Raw genomic sequence first — 27,008 nt, forward strand, 5'->3', positions numbered from 1 at the left:
TCCTGCCCTGCTGGCTGCCCAACTCCCTTTCCTGTTCTCATGTTACACATCAGGAAGTGCCACCACACTATTTTACTCTCCCTCCCTAACCTCTCCTCCCACTTATGACCACCTTTCCAGTCTCATGACCCATCGGTATACATATACAAATACAACATACTAAATCTAGTTCCACATATGAGAGAAAATGTGTACTTTGTCTTTCTGAGTTTATAATATACCTCTCATCCTAGCTCTTAAGCTCAGTGAGCTGCCTGCCCTCCCTCCCCAGACAGATATTATTAAAAAGGCATTTTTACCTTTAGCAGTAGCAGTAGAGATTGGTGAGCCTGCATCAACAGTTCATCACCAACTCTGAAGCGATGTATTGGATCAAACTCTTTCCTCACCATTGCCCCCTAAAATTTTAAAATATATATTTGTTTAGAAAATATCATTAAACATTAAATTGTTATCTCTGAGTAAAATTAGTGGATGATGTCAAACTTTTCTCTTTTATACTTTGTAAGTTCTCCCAGGATAACAAGCATTGCTTACTTTTTTCCTTTCCTTGTATATGTTCATGTTCTAATGAGTGAGTACATATTCTCCTCAAGACTTATTTTCTTGCTCTTGCCCCCAAACTACGGAGGCTCCTATTTCCAGAATTCACCATTGTTTCACATAGTTGAATGAATGCATGCTCTCATCTCTGAAGTGGGTCTGCAGAGCAGTGCTTCTGCCCAACGCTTTTCCACCACCATACTCTGAGAAGACCACCATCTTTTCTCTCCTGCAGGCACAAAATATTAGGATTGCCCCTGATTTTTCCTTCCATACATCCTTGCCCCTTAGAGTCATCTAATCTTGCTTTCCTGGGTCAGATGTAATTTCTTGCCCACTATGCCATTCCTGTTCATTTCAAGTACTGTAACTTGGCTCCTATAGCTGCTCACTGGCCCCGCCTCTTGAGTATAATCTCAGTATGTTGTCACAAAAGCCTTGATTGTTGTTTCCGCACACCCTCTTAGTTGCAGTTCTCAAAGCAGTGACCCAGGTTTCTCTGGTTTCTTATAGAATCTGTGTCTTTAGAAAAGTACTTCTGCCTACTCTTCTACATTTGCATATGAAAGAGTAGCAGAATCTGTCTGAACCTGTGCTCCAGAGTGTTGTGAGATTAAACACAGATGTAGAAGGCATTTGGAGACTGTGGGGGCTAGGTAGTGGCACCAGAGTTACACCAGCTCATACATTAGGAACTACATCAAGGAAAAATACTGGATTTCTGTATAACTATGGTGGTGTCCCTGCTGCCATCTACAAATCGTCCAAGCTTTAAGCTTGTCATCTTCCAAAAGATGTGTGCAAACAAAATGGAGAAGCCTGGGTGATTGTGTGCCTTTGTGAAGTATTGAAAGAACCTAGTGGGGAAACCCCCACCCAACTCCCGATTCAGCGTGCACCCAAGAATCACGAATAGAACACAACACCTTGATGTAACAACACGAGGTATTTTAATGGCGGAGCTCCGGGTCGAAACGTATCTCACACAGGAGACAGTGGATTCGACCACGAGGCTTGGAAGCTAGGGGTTTTTATAGAAAAGGAGTGGGGCTGGGGGAGGAATTGGCGCGGTTTCACATGATTGGTCCATTTAAACATCAGCAGCCTGAGGTCAGAGGGGTGGGAGATAGGGAAGCGATGGGCCTGCCCGGGCATGTCCTGGTCTGTTCTGCTATGTTCTCAGCCCCAGGTTTCAAAGCTCACAAACAACTCTTTGGGCTATTTGACATACATTACATGAATCACAGGTCTCAAGTTTTATTTCCTTTCATTCCCCTCTTCTTCTGTTTAGACTAATTCTAATCATAGAATTTTAGAGATTGGTGTCCCCTAACTCTTCATCTACCTGAACTATAGGTTGATATTGCCTTTGAAGAACCATGAGTTTTACTGTATCAATTCTACTCTGGATAAAAGCCATTCCTCTATTTATTATACAGGGGCCGAAAACTAAAGCTAAGCATATCATAAGGATTGGTCCAGCTACAGCGGAAATCAAAGAAGTTATCCAAGATGGTCGTGATTCAAACCACGACTCAAACCACCCCCGTTGAGCATCCCGTTCCCGTTTCCTTCGCTCTAATCTTTCTCTCAGTTTCTGCATAGAGTCTCTAACTATTCCTGTATGATCTGCATAGAAGCAGCACTCTTCTTTAAGGGCAGCACACAGTCCTCCTTCCTTTAGGAACAACAAATCAAGACCTCTCCTGTTCTGCAAAACTACCTCAGACAGGGAGGTCAAAGATTTTTCTAAAGCGTCAATGGACTTCTCTATTGCCGCTAGGTCTTCATTGACAGCATCCCTCAAAGACTGAATTCCCTGTCTTCCTTCTATCAAAGCTGACACTCCTGTCCCCACTCCTACTGCCATACCTATTCCCAAGAATGCAGCCAGGGTTAAAGTAATTGGTTCTCTTTTCGACCGCCGGCCAGCATAGCTTTCTTCTAAACTGGATGCAGGGTGATAATATACGCGGGGTAACAGCTGGATCATGACACAAAAATCATGAGATGAATTAAAAACCTTAGTTGATACACAGGGAGTAAGTCCTGTATTGCAAGCCCACCATCCAACCGGGGAAGGTACAAGATAGTAATTAGCTTCCGTTCTGGACACGGACTGAATTTGTCCGCATAGGTGTTTGTGAGTGGAAGGTGGGGTGCCTATACAGAGACCTGGACTCCTCGCAGATACTTCAGTCAGGGTCAGTTTTTGTCCTGTTCCCCAAGAGCAGGAAGTATGGCTGCTGGTTCTGTTGAAATCTCCATTGAAAGCAATTCCTTCATAATAAGGCGGACCCGAGGTCAGGCATAGCCAGCAGTCCTCAGTAGCCCTTGGATCAGTTCTATTAAGGGCATAAAAGGCTCCCCTCACTAGGTTAAACATCCTCTGTCTTGTTGAAGGAATCTCAGGGGTAATAATTAGAGGTACCTGAGGAGTGGGAGGTTGGGTGGTAGCAGCCATACTAAGAGGGTCCGCAATCACCGGAGTAGGCTGAGGAATAGTATGGGTGAGGGGTGTGGACTTGGTTGGGGGGCCTAAAGGATTGTAGGGGGTCTCTACTTTTAGTCTGATGGTGAACAATAATCCCTCATCATATCTTTCCTTGTAAATCCTAAGACCCCAGGTATACCCTTTTGTCCATCCCAGAGCTCTTTTCCCTGGTTCAGTAAAGGTGACACGGAGCGGATGGCACCAGTCAGTACACTCGTCTAGGTCGAATCCTCCAGGTACATAAGACGCTAGGGAATAGTTGGCTGTTACTCTAATATAGTCCCAGCTTGAGGAGGGCTTCCAGTGGGCTGTACCTGAAGTCTCGCAACCCCAGCTCTTGCAATAGAAGTCAGCCTTACCTCCACATGTTGGATTAAGGGATTGACTTCGGTGGGGCCCGGGACAGACATAGAAGGGATGGGTTCGAAGCATACTTCTATCCCTTTGGTTAGAGCAACCACCCCATGGGTCTCTCGAATGTTTTTCTACGTACGGAGGGGGTGTTAAAGGTGCCCTCTGAATGTCAGAGTACCCCTCCAAGTCCCATCCAGGAGGGGCTCCTATAGCCAACTTACAGATGTCAGGGAAAAGATCAGGCCACCAAGTCCACAGAGGGTGTACCTCGGCGATTGTCCATACAGCCCTACCCCCCTCATTGAGTACCTCCCACGTTTGTTGAACAGGACTGTGGGGGTTGAAGTCCTTTGGGATCGCTCTTACGAAGCAGGCGCAACTTAAAAGGGTTAGTAGTCTTCTCCAAAGTCCACTCATCATGGCTGACTCCAGGGGGTGCTCTCTTGACGTGGGATGCGTGGACCCAAGTGGGGATTCCTTCCACTTTGACCGCGGTGGGCGTTGTCAGTAGCACCAAGTAGGGTCCCTTCCACCTCGGTTCTAGGTTTCCCGCTCGGTGTCTCCTCACCAGGACTGCGTCTCCTACTTCAAACTGGTGCGGCACCTGTGTGTCACCAGCAACATAGGTTTCTTTTAGCTGTTCCCAGACCTCTTTTCTTACTATTTCGAGAGCTTTTAATCGAGCCAAAAGACTAGAAGAAGGAGAGAAAGACACATCCGGGTGATTCCTATCCCCTACAGTCATAAAAATGGGTGGGGGTGCCCCATACATTAATTCAAATGGAGTTAGGCCAAGGGGTCCAGGTGTATTCCGAACCCTGAACAAGGCATAAGGGAGAACGGCTGTCCAATCGCTTCCACCGGATTCTAAGGCTATTTTAGTCAGAGTCTCCTTTAGCGTCCTGTTCATCCTCTCTACCTGTCCTGAACTCTGGGGTCTGTATGCACAATGTAATTTCCAATTTGTCCCCAGTTGCCTGGCCAATCCCTGACTTACCTGGGAGACAAAGGCAGGTCCGTTGTCTGACCCCATTACCTTAGGTATCCCAAAGCGGGGAAGGATTTCTTCAAGTATCTTCTTGACCACTACATTAGCTGTTTCTTTCTTGGTGGGGAACGCTTCGACCCATCCTGAGAAGGTGTCTATAAAAACTAGGAGATATTTATTTCCATACCTAGCCGGTTTCACCTCAGTGAAGTCAGTTTCCCAGTAGGCTCCAGGCCTGTCTCCTCGCAGTCGTTTTCCTTCCTGGAGCCTGCTAGACCCAGCATTGGTAAGTGCACAAGCACGGCAGTTTTTTACTATCTCCTGCACAATTCTCTTTAATCCAGGAATGTAATAGGGGGACTTACTAACCAATTTTAGTATTTTTTTAGTTCCTAAATGAGTCAGATGGTGTATGTTAGCTAAGTAATCTCGCCCCTCTTCTTCTGTGAGGGTTCTTTTATTAATTTCCTCAGCAGTGGGCTGTTGGGTTCTCACCACCAGAGTCATTGGCCCTTGGGCTGCTTTTTTTAGCTTCTTGGTCTGCCATTTGATTTCCTTTTTCAACGGGCCCAGTTCCCTTCTGGTGTCCTGGGCAATGGATAATTGCCACCCTACGGGGCAGATGAACAGCTTCTAATAAGCTGAGAATTTCTTCTTTATTTTTGATATCTTTGCCGGCAGACGTCAGCAGTCCACGGTGTCGGTATATTGCTCCGTGAACATGAGCCGTGGCAAAAGCGTACCGGCTGTCAGTATAGACATTAAGAGTCCTTCCTTCTGCCAGCCTTAAGGCTTGAATTAGTGCGATTAGTTCTGCTTTTTGAGCTGATGTACCCTCTGGCAGGCTGCTGGCCCATATGACAGACTTTCCATCTACTACTGCTGCCCCAGCCCTCCGCTTACCTTCTACCACAAAGCTGCTTCCGTCTGTGAACCAAGTCATCGCCCCTGGCCAAGGTTGGTCTGTGAGGTCTGGCCGGATTCCAGTCTCTTCTGCCAGTATCTCTTCACACTTATGTGCAGGGGCCTCGTCAGCCTCAGGTAGTAAGGAGGCAGGGTTGAGAATGGCTGGGGGTGCGAAACTTACTCGCTCTGTCAGCAATAGGCTCTGGTAATGCGTCATTCGGGCGTTGGTCAACCAGCGGTCCGGTGGTTGCCTGACGATGCTCTCAAGAGAGTGTGGGGCCACTATGGTAACATTCTGGCCCATAGTCAGTTTGTCAGCATCTCTTACTAGCACAGCCGTGGCTGCTATCGCTCGCAGGCAGGAGGGCCATCCACTGGCCACAGAGTCCAGTTTCTTTGATAAGTAGGCTACCGGGCGCTTCCATGGTCCCAAAACCTGGGTAAGAACTCCCCTTGCCACTCCATTTCTTTCATCAATGTATAGGGTGAAAGGTTTGTTTAAATCTGGCAGGGCCAATGCTGGAGCCTGCAGCAGTGCCTTTTTGAGCGTTTCAAAGGCTAGCTGATGTTCCCTGGTCCAGGTGAATTCCCCTTTCTCTTTGGTTAGTGGATACAAGGGAGCTGCCAGTGAGGCAAATCCGGGAATCCAGAGTCTGCAAAACCCGGCAGTCCCCAGGAACTCTCTTACCTGGCGAGCAGTAGTAGGGGCCGGGATCTGCATAACAGCTTGTTTTCTGGCTTCTGTGAGCCACCGTTGTCCATCTCTCAGGACATATCCTAGGTAGGTCACTTCTATCTGGCATAACTGAGCCTTTTTAGCAGAGGCCCGATACCCCAGCTTACCTAACTCGCCCAGGAGGTTATGGGTCCCAATTTCACAGTCCTCGCGTGTTTCTGCAGCTAGGAGCAGGTCATCTACGTATTGCAAAAGAGTCACCTGTGGGTTATTGGCTCGGAAAAGAGCAAGATCTCGGTGTAGGGCTTCATCAAACAAAGTGGGCGAGTTCTTGAATCCCTGAGGCAGCCTCGTCCATGTGAGCTGTCCGGCTTGTCCACTCTCGGAGTCTCGCCATTCGAAAGCGAACAAGGGCTGGCTGTTGGGGTGTAACCTCAAACAGAAAAAAGCGTCTTTGAGATCCAGGACTGTGTACCATGTCCGACCAGGTGGCAAGGTGCTGAGGAGGTTATAAGGATTTGGCACCGTGGGGTGTATGTCCTGAACTCTCTTATTGACTTCTCTAAGGTCCTGGACTGGACGGTAGTCACTGGTCCCTGGTTTTTTTACTGGAAGTAGAGGAGTGTTCCAAGGGGATTTGTATGGAACCAAAATCCCTTGTTGGAGCAGTTTGTTGATTTGGGGGCGTATACCCTCTCGAGCTTCTCTGCTCATGGGATATTGTCGGACCCCTATAGGGGTGGCCCCGGACTTAAGTTCAATCACCACGGGGGGGACCAGTTTTGCCATCCCCACTCCTCCCGTCTCTGCCCATGCCTGAGGGTATCGATTCAACCAGTCCTGTAATCCCTCATGGGGCTTTACTTTATTTTGGTAAAGTCGATATTCCTCTCCTAGTTGTAAAGACAGCTCTAGAGTCTGGGGCACTTTTATTCCCCAGAAAACCTCCGGTCGATGAGAGGTGAAAGTTATTTGTGCTTTTAACTTGGTTAGTAAGTCTCTCCCCAATAAAGGCATAGGACACTCTGGAATGACTAGAAATGAATGAGTTACTCGATTTCGCCCTATGTCTACTACTCGGGATGTGGTCCATGGATACAACTTTTGTCCCGTGGCCCCAATCACCAAGGTTTTTTCATTTTTTTTCACTTTTCCTAGAGGTGTTTTGAGTACTGAAAATTCGGCTCCCGTGTCAACTAGAAAGTCCACAGGGGTCCCCTCCACTTCTAAGGTTACCCTAGGCTCGGGGAGGGGGTCCGAGCCCCGTTCCCCCTAGTCTTCATCTTCTCCAAGAGAAAGTACCTTTACCTCTTGTTTTTTTTTCGGACAGTCGCTCTTCCAGTGGCCCATTTCCTTGCAATATGCGCATTGGTTCCTCTCCAGGCGCTGCCTGCCTTCTCGGGGTCTCCTTGGTCCCTGCTGTCTTTTGTCTCCCAGGTACCCTGACTGTCTACCTTTTCTTCCGTTATCTCTTTCTCCTACTGCGGCCAGGATCCTAGTCAAAACCTTTTCTTGCCTCCTGTCTCTCCTATCCTCATCCTCTCTTTTCTCTCTTTTCTCTCTCTCTAACTTTTCATCTTCTGTTTCTCTCCTATGATACACTTTCTCTGCCTCTCTAACTACATCTCTTATGGTGTAATCCTGCAAGCCCTCAATTCGCTGTAACTTCTTCCTAATGTCAGGAGCCGACTGGCCAATGAAGGCCATAATTACTGAGGCCCTTTGACCCTCAGACGTGGGGTCGAATGGGGTATATCTCCTATAAGCCTCCATGAGCCTTTCGAGGAAGACTGAGGGGGGCTCAGTTGCTCCCTGCATAACCTCTCTTACCTTGGCCAGATTCGTGGGCTGCCGGGCAGCACCTCTGAGACCCGCCACTAGGACCCGGCGATAATTGGACAGTCGTTCCCTACCTGGTGCCGTATTATAATCCCATCGGGGCCGGGTTAGCGGGAATCCTTCATCTATTTCAGCTGGAGTTTGGACAGGGCGCCCAGCCTCGTCTCGGACGTTTTTCCGAGCCTCAAGGAGAATTCTCTCCCTCTCCTCGGTTGTGAATAGAGTCTGCAGAAGCTGCTGGCAGTCATCCCAGGTCGGCTGGTGTGAATACATTAATGATTCAACCAACCCAGTGAGTCCTGCAGGGTTCTCTGAAAAAGGGGGGTGATTAGCTTTCCAGTTATAGAGGTCAGAAGAGGAAAAAGGCCAATACTGTAGGGGCTGTAGACTGTTCGGATCGGCAGGGGGAGCCCCAATAGCCCTGAGGGGGAGCGCCACGGTTGAATCCGCAGGCCCCTCAGGGGTGACTCCTCGCCGGCTCCTTGTTCCTGTGGAGGGACCCCCTCCTCCGGCCGGGGCCTGAGGCAGGGGTCCGGAGGGAGCTGAAGGTTGGGGCTGGGAAGCATATGGTGGGGGTTGAGGGGTGTCGGGCCATTCAGGGGGTTCTTCAATCTCTGGATAGATCTTGGGGGGTTTCGTTACTGGTGTGCTGCGGTCATCATCTCCCCCGAGCGGTGGTTTCGGTTTCTCTTTCTCACCATTTTCTCGGATGGCTAGAATCTTGGTGCCAGGGCGGAGAGGCGGGAGGAATGGGCGAACCCACGGGGGTGGGTAGCGTGCCAAGTCCTCCCATACCGTGATGTACGGTTGCTGCTCTGGATACGATCCTGGCCCCTCCTGAAAAACAATGGCCTTCACAGCCCTTATGGTGGGTAAGTAAAAAGTTCCTTCTGCTGGCCAACCTACTCCAAAAACAGGCCATTCTGAGGAACAGAAAGTCATCCATGGCTTTTTTTTCACTGTTACTGACAAATTTCGTCCTCTAGCCCTAACGTCCGTCCAATGGTCCTTAGTCAAAGATAAAGGAGTAGACACGGTCTGTCCCATAGTGAAGAATAAGAATAAACACAACACAATGACAGAGACGGAAAACACTAAGACATCCAAACACACTCGTCCGCGTCTGGACTTATACAACCAGCCAAACGCTACCTCTGACGGAGTGGGATTCCGCGTCCACTCCTCTGGCAGGAAGAGCACTCACTCTTCTTCACTCTGCCGGGCAACAGCCAGGTCCTCCTGACTGTTCCGTACCCTGGGCACTCCAGGGTCTCCCTCGGAACGTCTTCCAAGGTTGCAGCCCGTGGGGAAATAGACCGTCGTCTTCCCACAGCCACTAGGGTCCTTACAGTCCTCAGTGGCAGCTGCCAGAATACAGAAAACCAGAACTGGTAACACAGGTGGGACTCAAACCCACAATCTCAGAATTGAAAAACCAAGACACAAGTTCAGCGGTTTCACACTTACACACTTAGACAACAGACAACATACAAGACTCACACAAACAAACGTACCTCCAAGGGGTCCTTCGGGGTTCTTGGGTGTCACGCAGATCTCGCTGGGGCCTCCAAATGAAAGAACCTAGTGGGGAAACCCCCACCCAACTCCCGATTCAGCGTGCACCCAAGAATCACGAATAGAACACAACACCTTGATGTAACAACACGAGGTATTTTAATGGCGGAGCTCCGGGTCGAAACGTATCTCACACAGGAGACAGTGGATTCGACCACGAGGCTTGGAAGCTAGGGGTTTTTATAGAAAAGGAGTGGGGCTGGGGGAGGAATTGGCGCGGTTTCACATGATTGGTCCATTTAAACATCAGCAGCCTGAGGTCAGAGGGGTGGGAGATAGGGAAGCGATGGGCCTGCCCGGGCATGTCCTGGTCTGTTCTGCTATGTTCTCAGCCCCAGGTTTCAAAGCTCACAAACAACTCTTTGGGCTATTTGACATACATTACATGAATCACAGGTCTCAAGTTTTATTTCCTTTCAGTATCACTTGTATTTAGAAACATATGTTAGCGATTCTATAGTAAAAAAGCAAAAAAAAAAAAAAAAAAAAAAAAAAAAAAAAAAAAAAAGCAAACTATAATACTTTGGTTAAAAAGGAATTATTTTTATTGCCACTATGCTCTAACCAACTCCACCAACCAGCCTAGAAAGCAGTTTGTAAAATATATGTACATACTTTAAAATGGCTAGGTGATATGTGTTATGCTAATATGAAGTTATTCCTAACCATTTTTTCTTTATGTAGTACATTAATGCACACACACACACACACCCCACTCCACATCATATCACATCACATTTTCTATGTATGGCCTAATTAAGTAGTTCTGGATAGCCTGGAAGTTGCTGTGTAGACCAGGCTAGCCTCCAGTGTGCCATGTTCCTCCTTCCTCTGCCTCCCAAGTGTTAAGATTACAGGCATGTGCTGTAGATGTGGCTTTCTTTTTATACTTAACTACATTTCTGAACTTTTCTACAATCTATATTCATTTGATAAAAGAACAGTTCTATTCTGTGAACACTGGGGTCATTTAAATGCCATTAAACATTAACATTTCGAAATTTTGGAGCTTTTAAAGTTAAAAAATATCGTTGTGAGTTTTTCTTATGCTTCTAGAGGTATGCAGGGTTTTTTGTGGTTCTCTGATGACACAGAGAAACAATTTATTTATGTTCAGTTCATATAAAATATATTCTGTAAAATTACTGGAAATACCAATAATGGAATGTATATAGAGTACTCTACTCCAGCATATATTTATTTTATTATTTCCTAGTTTTGGACACTATGTGGAAATGCCCTGACTGCAAAAAGAGGCATATTTGGCAAAACAGGAGATCTTCAGACTATTCTTTGCCTTGCATGTGCCAAAGAAGACATCACATACTCTGGTGCTTTAAACGGTGACATCTATGTCTGGAAAGGGCTCACCTTAGTCCGCACTATTCAAGGAGCACATAGTGTGAGTATTGCTATATGGGGCTCTGAGATGATGTAATGAGGGATGATGTAATATGGATTGATGTAATGTAGACGATGTACTGAATGGGTTAAGGCCACACATCTCTCTGTTTCTGCCCTTTGCTTTACAATTAGACTTCAAACAGTTATATACACATACACATAAATATAAGCATACGCATACACATAAACATACACACACACACTCACACACACACACACACACACACACACACACACACATACACATGCATACACATACATGAAATGACTCATGAAGATTTCTCAAGATACTTTTGTTACCTGGGGGGGGGGGGTGGCGAATCCATACTAAATCCAGCCTTCACCTTAACTTTAAATTGGCTGATCCAAATTTATTCACTGTTACCACTTTTAGTGCTGCAGATTGAACCCAGAGCCTTACACACTAGGCAAGACCTCTGTCATTACGCTGCATCCCCAGACCTCACTACTCTTCCCATGAAGAAAACCTTAGACAACTCAGTGAAATAGTTTAGACACTTTAGAGTCTTCCCTATCATCTACAGTGAAAACCATTTGTCTTGGTTTCATTGTCAAATGACTCTTAAAATAATTAAGAGGTCAGAATTTGTCTTCATTCATTAAATGATCTGCTGCCTCAGCAATAAGTTTCTCTCTGTCAGCATAATGTAACATAATAGCTTTGAAAAAAATCAAGTAAAATAAGAGTCAAGGTATTTTAAATATGAAAAGGGAGTCATGCAATAGTACACAATAGTACACAATGCTGACATGATGCTATTTGTAGTTTTTGGCTTGTCAAAAGTGACACCATCCTGAAAGGCTGAGATCTGCCTCAGATACCCCTATACTTATAAATGGTATGGCACCATGCCCCTAGTCTGTGTCTCTACTTCGTTAACTTATGACTTAAGTGTGACACTTTTGTAATGTCTTTGTTTCAGAAGGCTCAGTTGTCATATAGAAATGTGATTCTGCATCTGCTTTTACCAAGGCACTCATAACTAACATTTTGGGTGGTAGCGGTAACAATCTTATCAAATTAGATGTGTTGGAATTGCTTTGCTTCCTGGTGGTGGCTGTAATTACTGCGATCCAGCTGAGATGAAGTATGTTGATCTGCTGTCAGATTTCAGCAGAAAACAGCATTTGCTTTAATTAGTTTTGCTCTGTTATTTTTAATCATGGAGATTCAGCAACAATGACATTTGTGACTGTGGGATTGAATTCTATCTCTTATAATTGACAGGCTGGGATCTTCAGCCTGTATGCTTGTGAAGAAGGCTTTGCTACTGGTGGGCGAGATGGTTGCATACGATTATGGGACACTGATTTCAAACCAATAACCAAAATTGATCTCAGGGAGACGGAACAAGGATATAAAGGTAAAATATGTGTTAGTACTTACCATGTGCTCTAAGAAGGTTACGTACAATGTCAAGTTTTGTGTTTTTGTTTAAGAGAAAGAAGTAAATATAAGGGCTAGAGAGACAGCTCAGCTATTAGGAGCATTCACAGAAGATCCGGATACAGTTCACACCACCCACAGGGCGCCTTATGAGTGCCTGTAATTCCAGTTCCAGGGACCTTGTGCCTTCTTGCTTCTGTGTATATTAGGTATACACATAGTACTCACACATGCATGAGGCATATCACTTATAAAGTGAAAGTTTTTAAAAGAATTAATTATGTAAGTTTTATATTCTACCTGACAGTATTTGCTTTGTTCTATGAAGACTTTAAGGGTTTACATAAAAATATTGAATACAAGCTCCAAAGTATGTTGAAAATGAGTAGATATCTTTTCCCCTGCTTAGCACAAAGCTACAGTGATCCTGTAGAAAAGACAGATGATAACATTACGGCGAAAAAGCTGATCGCTTTCCCAGAGTATGGGATTATTTTCAGTGATGAAGAATTTCTGGACAAGACAGTCAGTAAATGTGACAGTGTGTAGCCTCTGAAAATAAACCTGTGGCCACTTGTAGCACTGAGGTGGCTGGGGTAGACATCAGAGAGCAGAGAGAAGAAAACATGGACCGTATGTCCTCAGGCTATCTTCCCTAAGCAGTGTTGTTTCCAATCAAATTTTATTTTTAAATTTAGCAACTGAGCAATGAGCTGGATGTTGTGATTCACCTTATACCACAGGCTACCTTCTTCCTTCTGCCATTCACATAGTGACTCATGTCACACCACAGGCTACATCCTTCCTTCTGCCATTCACTATAAAAAGTGCCGCACAGCTCTTCTGGAGACTGCACTGGTTCTCTTAGGGAGTTGTGGATACCTAACACCAGGCTTCTTAGAAAGTTGTAGAATTTGGTTCCTTCTTTACTCTGTCAATTAGACAAAGTCAAGGTCCTTAAATTCTCTACAATATCATGTGGTTTTAAGCAACTTTATTCAGAAGAACATATAAATATGTAGAAGCAAGTTAGTTTTTCTAAGAGCCACATTTTTAAAAAAGCAAAATCTTTCAACCAAATAACTCCAGACACCCATCCTCTGAGTGTTTGCAGAGTGAGGGTAAGCAAGGCTAGAAGGAGGGTGTGGAGGAGCAGAACAGACAGGAGGAGACAGAGGGGACAGCAGATCCTTACACACTGTCCCACCCTCACAGAGATCTTAATCCTCTGCTCTGCCTACTCCCTGCTTCAAAAATGGAAGTAAAGCACATTTGAGAGGAGCAGATTCAGGCAAAACAGTATCAGGATTGCCTTGGTCTCAATGTGCATGTAAAACTATAGGAGTGACTTTATCTTCAGATGGACTTTTGATATGCATGAATTCCCCCCCCCCCCATCTTTTTGCTGTTGGGTGACAATGACTGTTGACCTCATTTGCATGGAAATTGTGTTTTGTGGTTCTTTTCTGGGGTTTTGTTTTTATTTTCCATTTTATTAAAAAGACTTTCTAAACATTCAGCAAGAACATTTTCATGGTCATGTTCTAATTCTACAACACCATACTTGCTACTTTTGAAAGACCCCTGAAGACGGGAGACCCTCACTCAAGTCTCTGGATGACACGACCCCCCCCCCCCAAGAAGGACTGTCTCTTGTGAGACCATCCTTGCTGCAATCGCACAAGGTTTATTGACAGGAACCAGCGCACTGGGGTTGACTGGTATTCCACGCAGGGGTAGAGGAGTTCGACCCTGAGTAGCTGGGAAAGGGGATATTTAAAGGGAAAAAAAAAAAAAAAAAAAAAAAAAACACAACCCAAGGGGGAAGGGAGGGTGTTATTGGAAAATGCCGAAAATACGAGTGAAAAATCACAAGGAGGTACTAAAAATCACAAGGGGAAACTCCCTGCTTCTCGAGATTGTTCTCAAGAATTTAATCTAACTTTTGTGGTCGGTCAGTTCCTGGAACAGGGTCACTGAACTGGATAACCTACATTCTTGGTGCTAGGGGGTCTGAATTTTTCCTAGTCTTTCACTTTGTGTCTAAAGTTTGAAGATATCAATCAGGAGCAGTGAGATAGCTCAACCTTAAAAGGTACTTGATGCCAATCCTGATAACCTGAGTTCAATCCCTGAAACTCACATGATAGGAAGAAAAAACTGATTACTGCAAGTTGACATCTGACCCTCATATGCATTCTACATATGCATTTATGCATGTGCATGTGTGTGTATGCACACACACAAATAACTAACTAAATGTCTGTAGCCACCAGCAGCCATGAAGAACTGGGTTCCTGAAAGGAAAGCTGGAGATATATGGGAAGGACAGACAAGAGAGGAATGAGACCAAGACAGTGTTTCTGTTCAAGGCCCAATGTTTTAATTCTTCAGTCTGAGTATAAAGGGGTGAACCCATCCCCTACTTGGCTAGGATCTCATCACTTTTCCAGGATCTCTCTGGAAGACAAGCTCAGCTGCTCAGCAGGTATTGGCTTCTTGCAGGAAGCTACAGTTGTGACAGGACAACAGACTTCACCTAGGTCTGAAGACTCCACCCTAGGTGGGCTGGCTGATTGTGGAAAACAAGGTCTGACTTAGCCCACCCACACAAGGCTGGGGAAGGGCACAGTTTCTTCCTTTTTATTTATTAAAAATTAGCTGAACTGGGGCATAAGATTTACTTATGCTCCATGGTCCTACCTGAGAATTATGGTGGCTGGCGGCAGCACCTGGCTTGGGTTGTCTCTATACTCTTTCTTACCCATCCCAGAGGACACGTGAAGCTTGCTTGTGTTTATTTGCACAAACACAGCCTTTTAGTGTTTATTATGAACAAACACAGCCTCTTGGCACATGCCTCTGCCTTAGATTGATAAGAGTCATAGATCATCAGTGGCTGTCTCTGACTGCCAGCCCTCATAGCACACCTTTTTCCCATTCAGACCAAATCCACAATATGCACTCAATGCATCTCTTCACAGCAATGAATAACTGCCATGGTGAATGAATGAGCTTGCCAAAGATGATTCTATGTGAAACAACCAAACTGCTTAAAATACAAAGTCAAAAGTTAAGAGCAAACAGGATTAAGGTTGTCTGTGGGAAATGTCCCAAGCACTCAATTCAGTTGTAAATTAGCAATGATCAGACACAAAGCCTGGCCTCCTGGTGTGGGGGAGGTAGCTTTGAGAATCATCAGAAAAAAACTGTTATTTCCCAGGAAATAATGGAGGTTATGCTCCAAATTAACTCAGCTGACTGATAAAGATCTCAAGCCAGCTTCATAATTGTAATCACACTTACTAGAAGACACAGGATCTGTGTCTGCTTGATAAACCAATCTTTCAGGCAGCCATCAGGCTCTGTCTTCTTTTTGTGAAAAAACACAGACAAAACCTCTCCTCCATATTAAAACAGGGTCAGGATCATTCCATGTATTAGTTAGGGGGTCCTGTCATTTAACCATGGCATATGAACTGGAAGTAACTGGATGCCAATGGTGATCTGCTGCAGACTGACCTTTAACATCAGTTTGAAAAAAAATTTAAAACAAATAAGACAAAATCAAGATTTGCTTTTGGTGACTTTGGAGGGTATAATTCCCCCTTTTATTTTTAAAGGAGATATTGTTTAAAGCTCCCCAATACCTTGTCCTTGAGAATTATAAGGAATGCCAGTAATATGAGTAACATTACATTGTTGACAAAACATCTCAAATGCTTGACTGTAATAGCCAGTTCCATTATCTGTCTTAATCTGATTTGGAACACTCAGCATAGAGAAACAATGCAGGCAATGACTAATTACATTTGTAGTTGCTTCTCCTGTTAAAGCAGTTGCAACTAGAAAGCCTGAGAAGATATCAATAGTCACATGTACATATTTTATTTTTCTAAAATCAGAAATATGAGTATCCATTTGCAATAATTGATTAAGTATAAGTCCTTGAGAATTAACACCATTATGTGGAACAGGTAGAAACCGAGGACACTGAGAACAAGTCTTTACACTTTGACATGCACATTCTCTAAAAATACCAAATTATTATCTCAAACCATTACTATTTTGATCATGTAAATAATGAGATTATGTGGCTAATTGTTCCTGTTTAAGGCCTATAATCTGCCTGGGATACAAATCTGCTGTGGCACTGCCTTACCAAGTTTTACCCAGGCAGTCCAGGATGAGTTATTAAATGTCCAAGGGCAGTCCTTTAAAGAAACAGTACTTTTTCTTAACTTGAGTTGTATATGCATAAACAATTGCAAAATTTAAGAATTAGCAATATCTAAAAAAAGAACAATTTCAAGCAATTGTAAGCCCTGAGATAGATAGATAGATAGATAGATAGATAGATAGATAGATAGATAGATAGATATAGAGAAGATATAGATATAGATAGATAGATAGATAGATAGATAGATAGATAGATAGACAGACAGACATATGCTATCAGTATACAAATTAAAAGCTTGGTTTTTCAACACTTTAAAAATAGTGGCTATAGCACCTGGTTCAATCATTTGTGCTGAAGTAGAGGGAAACTCACGAGAATAAACATGTGATCCAATCACATATACTTCTCTTCCCAAAGAAGGGCTGTTTATAAATACGGTAGATGCATTTTTATTGGATGCATGCCTAAATTTACAGGAAATACTAAAACATGCATAGGAGCAAATTTTAACAACTTGTCTGATCAAGCCTGCTCAGTCAGTCAACAGGTTCTCCAGTGCAGGAGTGAGGATTAAAAGGAAAAAAGACGGACAACATTGTAGCATGACCCCAGTCAATTCTGAGACTGAAGGCAAATTTAATTTGCCCAATCTGCTTTTATAGCATTTTAATTACATGCAAGTATCAGGGCAAGCAGTACAATAAGGAACTAGCAAGGCAGTAAGCAAAGTCCCGTGATTACTCCCATGGCAGTTGTTTAAAAGAGCTTGTCATAATGACCAAAATACTTGAGCCCACTTCCCTGTCCAAGCCCAGAATCTTGCCTGAAGCCTACTTCTCTAGCCTAAAGTTAGATTCCTGCCTGAGCTTACTTCCTTGTCTTGGCCAATGTCAGATTCCTGCCAGAAGTCCATTTTCTTGTCCTTGGCCAATGTCAGCACCCCAAAGAGCTCTCTACACTTGTCTTTTGGATAATGATTATCAATTTTGCCTAAAAAGTTTGCCATGTAATGTGCCAAATATCAGTATTCTTTTTTTTTTCTTTTTTTGAGACAGGGTTTCTCTGTGTAGCCCTGGCTGTCCTGGAACTCACTCTGTAGACCAGGCTGGCCTCGAACTCAGAAATCCTCCTGCCTCTGCCTCCCAAGTGCTGGGATTAAAGGCGCGCGCCACCACGCCCAGCTATCAGTATTCTTTAATAACCAATTTAATTGCTGTTTAAAACAAGGAATAGATGTCTGATCAGATTTTTAAGACATTCTTTACAAAGTACTTTCATCATTCTATCCTACATTTTTTTATTAACACCACACCAGCTTCATAACAGGATGTTAAAACTTGGAGATAAAGAAAGATGAATTCACATTAATGCTATCTTTGCCAAAGAATTGCTGCGGGCACATTGAGTAACAATAACTAAAATAAACAGCTAACTATTGATTATAGAAGCTTCCTCTACTTTCTGCAAAGCTATTTGTCTCTCACCAGTTAATTTGTATCCCCCTTGATAACAACCAACAAAGGCCTAAGTCCTCCTGTCATGAGCTTAAGGTGAGGGAGGTCTTAGCCAATTAACGTCTCCTAGAAGCTTTTGAAAATAATATGAAGTAAGCAAATCGTCTTTTCTTTCTTGAATTTTCTGTACCACAATTTTTCTAGGATATAACTGAGGCCTCAAATATTGAAAAAAAAAAAAATACTGCTTCTGAATCTTTTCTGGAGCAACAACTACTCCAAAGTTTTTAAAGCACATTGTGTAACAGCAAAGGTTTGTAACACGGTTCCCTTCAGAGGGATCAGCTAATAAAATACTCTCCATACAATGAACAATATACACTGAAAGATTCAAAGTCCTAGCTTCTTATATTGAAGCAGAGACAAAAATTCTTTTTTACATAATGTAAGGCTATTAGCCATTCCTAGAGGCAAAACTTTCCAATGATTACAAGCTCACTGGTAGCAAACCTTTTACAATTATCAGGATGCAATGGAAAAAAACGACCTTCCAAATCCATAATAATTGTATATGGCATAGGCAGACCAGATTGTAATGCCTCTACAAAGTTCCACAGCCTCATTGACCTTTCATAAAGGTCTTAAGTTTGAACTTTATTTTGAACAACACCTGGATGGATCTGTAATAATGCTGTTTTGGCTTAAAAATAATTCCCCGGAGGCAAGGCAAGGCAAGGCCCCCAAAACTTCCATAGGCAGGATTTCAAGGACAAAAGCAGTGCCACACAAACCTCTCTGAGGCTGCTCTGAGCTTTGCATGAACTCAAATGTAAATATTTCTCAGTCTGAGCATAATGCCTGAGTCCTGGCCCAAAGATTACTCCTCCTGCAGTGAGGACAGATTCCAGGGGAGCAATTCTACTTTCTGTCTATGTCTCTAATTTTTGGACAGTCTTTCCTAAAACGATTTATACTTAAAACATTCTTTATAACCTCCTCACTGTAAAAAGCATTATTTGTACTGTACTCCTCTGTAAGGCAGCAACCATAACCAAACACTGATTGTAAGAGGGTCCAATATCTGCACAAAGATGAATATATCCAGATAAATCTGTCTTTGCTTTGTATGGCCGGATAGCCACAGCAAGCTGCATTACCATTCTCATAAGACAATTGTGTAACAAAAGGAACCCCTTCTTGAGGGTCTCTGAAAATTCTACTAGCTGTTTTTAGTAGCTTATCCACAAACTCCTTGAAACGGTTCATCAGAAGCCTGTTTGATAACCAATAAATTTCCACTGAGATCTTTCCAATCTTGGGGGGGGGGCTGTTAAATTTTGCTTCTACCACTGTACTCAATAAAGCGGGCCCATAATTGCAACAGCTGTTTTTAACTTTTATTACTCTTACAATCATCCTAATTACAATATATTGCTGAGTTAAGAATCCTGAGCTTGCAATCAAACTGCAAACTGCAGTCAATGGAACACTGGCAATTTAGCCATAATTTTTAAGTTTCTTTTGCAATATTAAGGCATAACCATAACTTTTGGGGAGCAAAACCCAATTTTAAACAATCAATTCTCTTTAAAATCACTATTAAAAGCATCACTTTCACGTTACAAAGTTTGACTGCCAATTCTCACATGAACCCAAAATCCTAGAACATTCAGAGATGTGTGTGTTTCAGAGCCACTGTGTTTCAGGGAATATGAATTCCGGAGTTTTCAAGATGGGAGAAAGATTGGAAGTTCGTGAGAGCAACTCTGTCATCTCATGGACAAAGAGACAGGAAGCATTGTGAACCTCAAGATAGTTGCAGACTTAGGGCCCTAAGTCATCTCATGAGAGGTGTAACCACATATGTTGCATCCAACTGTTTAAAGCAAATTGGTGATCTAGATGAAACAATGGAGCCTAAAATGATTAAAATGATTATTAAGGTTGGCAAGAAAAGGTAGAAATAATTTCTTAAAAAGTGTCAACAAAAGTGAATATGTTTAGCTACTTGTTATAGAGTATAAAAAGAACACATAATTATTCACCCAATGCAAGATCTATTATTTTCCCATTCAATGAACATTTATTAGGCATCTGTTGAGATGTGTGCCGAAGGACTAGAAAATACTGTATATGTTTCTGGGGATTACAAACACATATATTAAATAGCTGTTTGTCTAATGAGCTGTAAAATGTGAATTAAAAGAGATCTGCATTAAGAAAATCACAGATCAATAGCTGGTACTGGGGCTGGGCTCTGCGGGACACAAGGTTTGTTGTAGTCTTCCTGGTCTGGAGCATCATGGAGCACATGGATTTCAACAGTTGCCTTATCACTTGTGTCCAGCAGCTTTAAAAATTGTTTTATGTTTATACAAGCCAGATCATAATTCTTTTTTCAAAACCTCCCAGTGATTCCCCATTTTTCTGAAACACCCAATGTCCTTATGATGGCCTCAGAGCACCTGCTTCTTCCTCTGCCTTGCCCAGGCCACCTCACACTTTTTCCTCTGTCTGCAATGTCCCTTCTCAACTTGAGCCTTTTACCCACTGTATCTTGCATTGATTGACCTTGTCTGAAATTTCATTCTTCTTCCAGCCCCTGGGCACTCCTGATGCCTCTTTCCAGATGTGCTAGTGCTTTATACCTTGTAGCATACAGCACACTTAGCCATGTGCAATGTTCATGGCCTCGTTTAGGTCAACTGGGTATCTATTTTTCCCTGATGCCTCTGGAGAGCTTACACTAGTGCCTCCTATGTGCTAGAGATCTGGAAACAGGTCAGACAGTGAGTATCACATTCAGACTGGAGTGTAGTAAAACCATGAGCCAACCCAACTTAAGGAGAAACACATAGGTTCTTTCATCTCAACTTTCTAAGTTTACCCTTGGCCCACAAGTCCTTGGACAGAAGCTCCTAGTGTGGGTTTAGGGAAATGTGTACTATGCTTATGTCACCAGTCTGCAGGGTACTTTTGTGCTACCTAGATAGAAACTAGCTAGAAACTCTTTGAGGGTTGTAATCACCAGGAGTGATTACAATACCTACTTAAAGAGCTAACCACTAACACTAATTGTAACTTTTAGAAGATTTCAGGAGGACATAGCACCTGTCCATTTGTTTCTTCCTTGTCTGTCTCCCGAAAGTGTTTACTGCATTAGTTCCTTTCCCACTGCTCTAATAAAACACTATGACCAAGGCAATTTAATAGAAAAGTTTATCTAGGCTTACAGTTCCTGTGGTTTAGAGTTCATAATGGCAGAGCAAAGGCATGGTTACAGAAATAGGAATCTGAGGACTCACATCTTAAAACACAAACAAACAGAGAGTGCAAACTACAAACAGTATGAATCTTTATAAACTGTCCCCAGTTGCCACACCTCTCAAGCCTCTTCAAACAGTGCCACCAAGTAGAGACCAAATGCACAAGACTATGGGGAACATCTGATTCAAAACAATACCCCAACTTGAAACATATTTTTGTATCCAAGCAGAGAGTCGGACAGGAGGCCTGGATTCTTGCTGTTGTTCGTTTTTTGACTATTTTTATTCCTCAGAACACCCTAGGGACCATATAGCATAACATTTCTCAAATTGGACTGATTTCATTTTCCAGAAGATATTTGGCATTGTCTAGAGACAATTTTGATTGTAAAAACTTCACAAGTTTTATGGGACGTTATGGTTGGAGATCAAGGATGCTACCAAATGTACTATACTGGACAGGATAGTACCTGCAATGAAGAATTTTCTGGTGCCAAGTGTTGCAGTGAAGAAGTCCAAGTAAAATATTCAAAAACCAGCTCTCAAATCGAAGTACCTATGTTTTCAAAAGAAATGTAACCAAGGCATCCCATTCTCCAGGTCCCTGGAAGGCCTCCATTATCTTCCCTTCCCTTTGACTTTTGTCATGCTCTAGCCAATTCCATATGTTAGTAATTGTAAATAGTGCTGCAGTAAACATAGGTAGGCAAAATGTCTTTAGTATGTTGATTTCATGTCCTTTGAATAATCTGGAAGTAGTAGGTCTGCTTTTAGTTTTATAAAAACCTCCTCAATGTTCTCCATAACAACTATACTAATCTGAATTGTCAGCAATAGTGAATAACAGTTCCCTTTTCTCGTGAACATTTGTTGTTTACTTTCTGTAATAACTGTCCTATGTTAGCATATCATTATCGTTCCTATTTGTCTTGCCCTAGTACCTAATTATAGTGAACATTTTTATTCACTTGTTGACCATTGTATTCTTTTTAAAGAATCATTTCAGATCATTTGCCCATTTTAGAAGTAGATTACTTGAGTTTTTGGTTTTATAGTTCCTTAGGTATTCAGAATAGTAACTGTCTGTCAGATACATAGTTAGCAAAGACTTTCTTCCGTTTTCATTCATTGTCTTTTGGCTCACTTTGTTAGTTTTAGTGTGTAATCTCATCTGTAAGTTTTATTTTCTTTTGTAGTTTCAAGTCTTATATTTAGGTCTTATTTGAGTTGATTTTTGTTTTAGAGTGAGAGACAATGTTCAAATCTGTGAACAAACCAAATATTCAGTTTCCCAAGACTGTTTATTGAAGAGACTGTTCTTTCTCCATGTAATATATGGTATCTGTGGTGGTTTGAATATGCTTGGCCCAGGGAGTGGCACTATTAGGAGGTGTAGCTTTGTTGGACTAGGTGTGGCCTTGTTGAGGGAAGAGTACCACTGTGGGGCTGGGCTTTGAGGCTCTTATGCTTAGGATCCATCTAGTGTGGAAGTAGACCCTCCTCCTAGCTGCCTGGAAGACAGTCTTCTATTGGTTGCCATAGAAGCAAGATATAGAACTCTCAGTTCCTCCCTCACCGTGTCTGCTTAGACACTGTCATGCTTCCCACCATGATGATAATAGACTAAACTTCAGAACCTGTAAGCCAGCCCCAGTTAAATGTTGTCTTTATAAGAGTTGCCTTGGCCATGGTGTCTCTTCACAGCAATGGAAACCCTGACTCAGACAGAACCTATTTCAAGATACCATTCACTCTGCTAGTTTATTCTAATATCTTTTTAGTTTCATTCATCTGCTTATTTTCATGCTCTAGTATGCCTCAAAATTAGATTTTATGTATTCTTATGCTTTGACTTTTTTTTTTCTTTTTGGGTTTTGGTTGCCCCCTCCCCCTTTTCAATAGAATGGAATACCTCCGGCCCTGGCTAGAGAAATGATATTCTTGGTTTGCTCCGAAAATTAGAGCATTATATACTGATGCCATTTTTTAAAGAGTTAAACCAACTGGACCTATCAATCAACTGGCTAGGATTCCACCCATAGGATATCTGAATCACCCAAAGCCATGCAATGAAGATGGGAAGAATAATTATCTCTTTAATGAGATAATATATTTATTCTTCTCAGAAAGGCTTCTTCCATATAATCACATGCAGAGCCTTCCTTGTGTGTTTACAATAAAGTCAGTGACCTACCATCTCTGTAGGCCACATAAGTGAGGGACACTAGCAGCTCAGGCAGGTGTGGTGCACAAAGCAATAAGATAGCCATTGTGTAACTGTTCCTGCAGTTGGAAGGATGGCCCTAATCAGGCAGTAGAGGTTTCCTCTCTTAATGTTAAAGCTATCTCTGTTAATAGTAAAGGCTTCTTGAATTGATGGACCCAGCAGGAGTTAAGCATCTGAAGTTCTCTCCCTCTGACTACTCACTGGTGCTGCTGTAGGCACTATACATAAGATGCGGTGACAGAAGCTGCAGTACTTCCTTTGTGCCATGTACACTTGGTCCTGACAGTCTGAGCTCTGGCTCAGAGGGACATGTGGCAAACCTGAGGGTAGGGCAGCAGTGGGAGCCACTGGCACCCTTCATTACCTGTGAGCCACAGGTGCTGCATCACAGTGCAGGGTTAAGATGTGTTAGAGGCTGCACCTGTTCCTTTAGTCCTGGCACTGGCAAAGTCCACTTGCAATTGGCTGTGCCTTTGGTCTCAGAAGGCATGTCCCGGAACACCTGGTTCTTCAGGATTCTACCTATTAATTTCTCTGTGGTGTGACACTTGTGTCCTATAGTTGTTATGCTGAGTTATACCAGATTTGCAAGGCAGCTACCCCCACCCTCAAGCTAATGTAATGGCTTTAGAGACATTGTAGGAATCCCAAATCCAACCAGTAGCTTCCTTTTAAAGATGGCCTCTGACTGTAGCACTAGGAATTCTCTGGGAAGATGGTGTGAGCTCTTTTCCCAAAGCAGGGCTTCTGTGTAGAAAGTAGGCTACTTCTCTCCGTGTGCCTCCCATAGCTGGGGTCTCTAGCATTTGCACTGACAGCTTGCCATGTCTCTCTTCTGCCCTGGTTGTGCCTTGACAGATGCTGGGTGGTTGCTTTCTTATACTGTTGTTCCAGGCTTCTGAATCTCATAATGAATGTTACTATCTTTCTCTTGTTGATTTCCAGTGTTTACTCGTGCCCACCTCACAATGTCAGTATTTGTTGTTATTTTAGTTCATATTTGGGAAGGTAGGTGCTTGTCTTAGTTAATGTTCTTTTGCTGCTAGAGTCACCTTGACCGCAACAACACTTATAAAAAGAATGCATTTAGTTGGGGTTTGCTTACAGTTTCAGAGTTAGTCCATTAGTATCATGACAGGAAGTAGACAGACATAATGCTGTAGCAGTAGCTGATCTACAGGCAGCAGGCAGAGACAGGGACAGAAAGTCAGACAGACACATAGAGACCGATAGAGACAGAGACAAAGACTGGGCCTGGTGGGTTTTTGACACCTCAAAGCCTACCCCTAATGATTATGTCTTAGGGTTTCTATTGCTGTGAAGAGACACCATGGCCATGACAACTCTCAAAAAGGAAAACATTTAATTGGAACTGCTTATTTTTTTCAGAGGTTCAGTCTATTGTCATCATGGTTGGAAGCATGGCAGCATCCAGGCAGACACGATCCTGAAAGGAGCTAAGAATTCTACATTTTGATCCACAGGCAGCAGAAGGAGAACAAGCTTGAGCTTCCAAGACCTCAAAGCCCACCCCAGTGACACACAAAGCCCACCCCCAGTGACACACTTCCCCCAACAAGGCCACACGTGTTCCAACAAGGCTACACCTCCTAATAGTACCACTCCTTGGCCACCATAGGTTTGTAGCCATACCATAATGCAGAAATGCATTCAGTCCAACTTCAAAAGTCCCCATTGTCTAAAACAGTCTCAAACTAGTTTAAAAGTCCAAAGTTCAAAGTCTCTTCTGAGACTCATGCAACCATTTAACTGTAAAGTCAAACTGATCATATACAATCACAGACAGATTAAAAACAAACAGATCATATACTTCTAACATATAATGGCACAGGATACACATTACCATTCCAAAAGGGAGCACCATGAAGAAATACTAGATCAAAGCAAGACCTAAAACCAGCTGGGCAAATTCCAAAGTCTACATTGCCATGTCTAATGTCAGAACAGTCTTTCAGATCTCCAATTACCTTCATTTTTGTTGACTGTAATCTCTCTCTCTCTCTCTCTCTCTCTCTCTCTCTCTCTCTCTCTCTCTCTCTGTGTGTGTGTGTGTGTGTGTGTGTGTGTGTGTCTATTTCTACTCCCTGTTAGCAGATTTCCTTTCCTTGACAGGTATCCCATGACTCTGGCATCTGCAACATCTTGGAGTCTCCAAGGCAATCCAGGCTTCACCTTCACAGCTTCCTATCCTCTCTAGACTTTTATGCAGGGACACCCCTGATACATGCCAGGCCTCAGGGGCTTTCCTTAGTCTTGGAGGGTGATTCCATAATCTGTTTCTCCTATCCTTGTCTCTAAAGCCAGAAACATGTGGCTGAAGCTGCCAAGTTCTGCTACTTGATGAGGTTGGAACATGGCCACTTGCTCAATTACATCTTCACCAGTTTTCTGTTTTCGATGTTTTCCTTCACTGCCTAAGCTCAGCTGATCTGGAACTTTCTCTGTAGACCAAGCTGGCCTCTAATATAGAGATCTACCAGCCTCTGCCTTCTGAGTACTGGAATTAAAGGCATACAGTACCACTCCTGGATCTAAGCTGTTCTTAATTCCTTTTCAGAAGCTGGGTGGAGTCTCGCCCTGAGGTCACCACTCTAGTCCATTTAATATCAGGCTTTCTTTAATCTGTTTATCTCCTAAACACAGGATTTAGCTCCATTCCACTTCCTGGTCCCCCTTTTCTCCTCAAATTGTACTTTTTTAAAAAATTTTTACTTGATCAGCTTGCTCCTTTTCATTATAGATTTTCATAAGAGTAAACATTACTAACCACATGACAGAGTCATACTAAGCTATTTTGATATTTCCTCTGTCAATGCTATTAATCCAAAAGTCTTCACTTTAGTCTCAGACAGACTTTTCAGACAAGGACAAAGAGCAGCCAGCCACATTCTTCACTAAAATATCCCAAGAATAGTTTCTGGGCCACATGCTAACATTCTCTTCTCTGAGAGCTTCTGAGCTAGGCTCCCACAGTTCACATCAACCTCAGCACCACTTCTTTCATGTTTCTACTTGTGTGGCTTATTAGGCCCTATGAAAACCATTCAACTGCTTTCCTAAGTCTTTTTGAAGTCTCAAAGTCCACATTCCTCCAAACAAAAATATGGTCAAGCCTATCACAGCTATAACCCAGTCCCTGGTATCAACATTTCTGTCTTGGTTAGGGCTTTATTGCTGTAAAGAGACACCAAGATTAAGGCAAATCATATAAAGGGAAATATTTAATTAAGGCTGGCATACAGTTTCAGAGATTTAGTACATTATCATCAAGGCAAGGAGCATGGCAGCATGCCGGCAGACATGGGGCTGAAGAAAAAGCTGAGAATTCTACATCTAGATCAAAGGCAGAAAAAGGAGACTGTGGAGCACACTGGGCTTAGCTTGAGTATATATGACTTCAAAGCTGCCTCCACAGTGACACACTTCCTCCAGCTAGGGCATACTCTCAAATAGTGCCTTTCCCTATCGCCAGCCAGTCAAACACATGAGTCTATGGGGATCATTCCTATCAAACCACCACACTCTCTTATATAATCTTTGCTTCCTGATCCTGGGTACATTGACAGAGATAGGAAATATACCTTTTATGGAAAGCTTTGAACTGCCTGAATTTCCTTTGTTTGATGTATGATTTGGCAGATCATATAACCTATATTGAGCACACATTCAGACA

At 43.1% G+C, this 27,008-nt stretch overlaps 2 protein-coding genes across 4 annotated transcripts in view; one reads left to right on the forward strand and one right to left on the reverse strand.

Moving 5' to 3' along the window:
* The window catches only part of Eml6 (EMAP like 6), a 296,634-nt gene that overhangs the window by 145,971 nt on the left and 123,655 nt on the right, over positions 1–27,008 (forward strand). For all 3 annotated transcript variants that reach the window (XM_029483123.2, XM_085829048.1, XM_085829047.1), the window contains 2 exons: positions 10,592–10,777; positions 12,029–12,164. In XM_029483123.2, the coding sequence (XP_029338983.1) occupies positions 10,592–10,777; positions 12,029–12,164 (322 nt within the window). The remainder of the gene's footprint in view (positions 1–10,591; positions 10,778–12,028; positions 12,165–27,008) is intronic.
* LOC147001571 (uncharacterized) lies at positions 2,936–9,134 on the reverse strand. Its single transcript, XM_085829046.1, is given in 3 exon segments — positions 2,936–4,466; positions 4,469–4,851; positions 4,853–9,134. Coding segments are annotated over 3 exon segments (4,416 nt in total). The 5' UTR covers positions 8,848–9,134; the 3' UTR covers positions 2,936–4,428.

Source organism: Mus caroli, unplaced genomic scaffold (genome assembly GCF_978045245.1).
Source record: "Mus caroli unplaced genomic scaffold, Mus_caroli_1 scaffold_13, whole genome shotgun sequence".
In the NCBI taxonomy this organism is placed as follows: domain Eukaryota; kingdom Metazoa; phylum Chordata; class Mammalia; order Rodentia; family Muridae; genus Mus; species Mus caroli.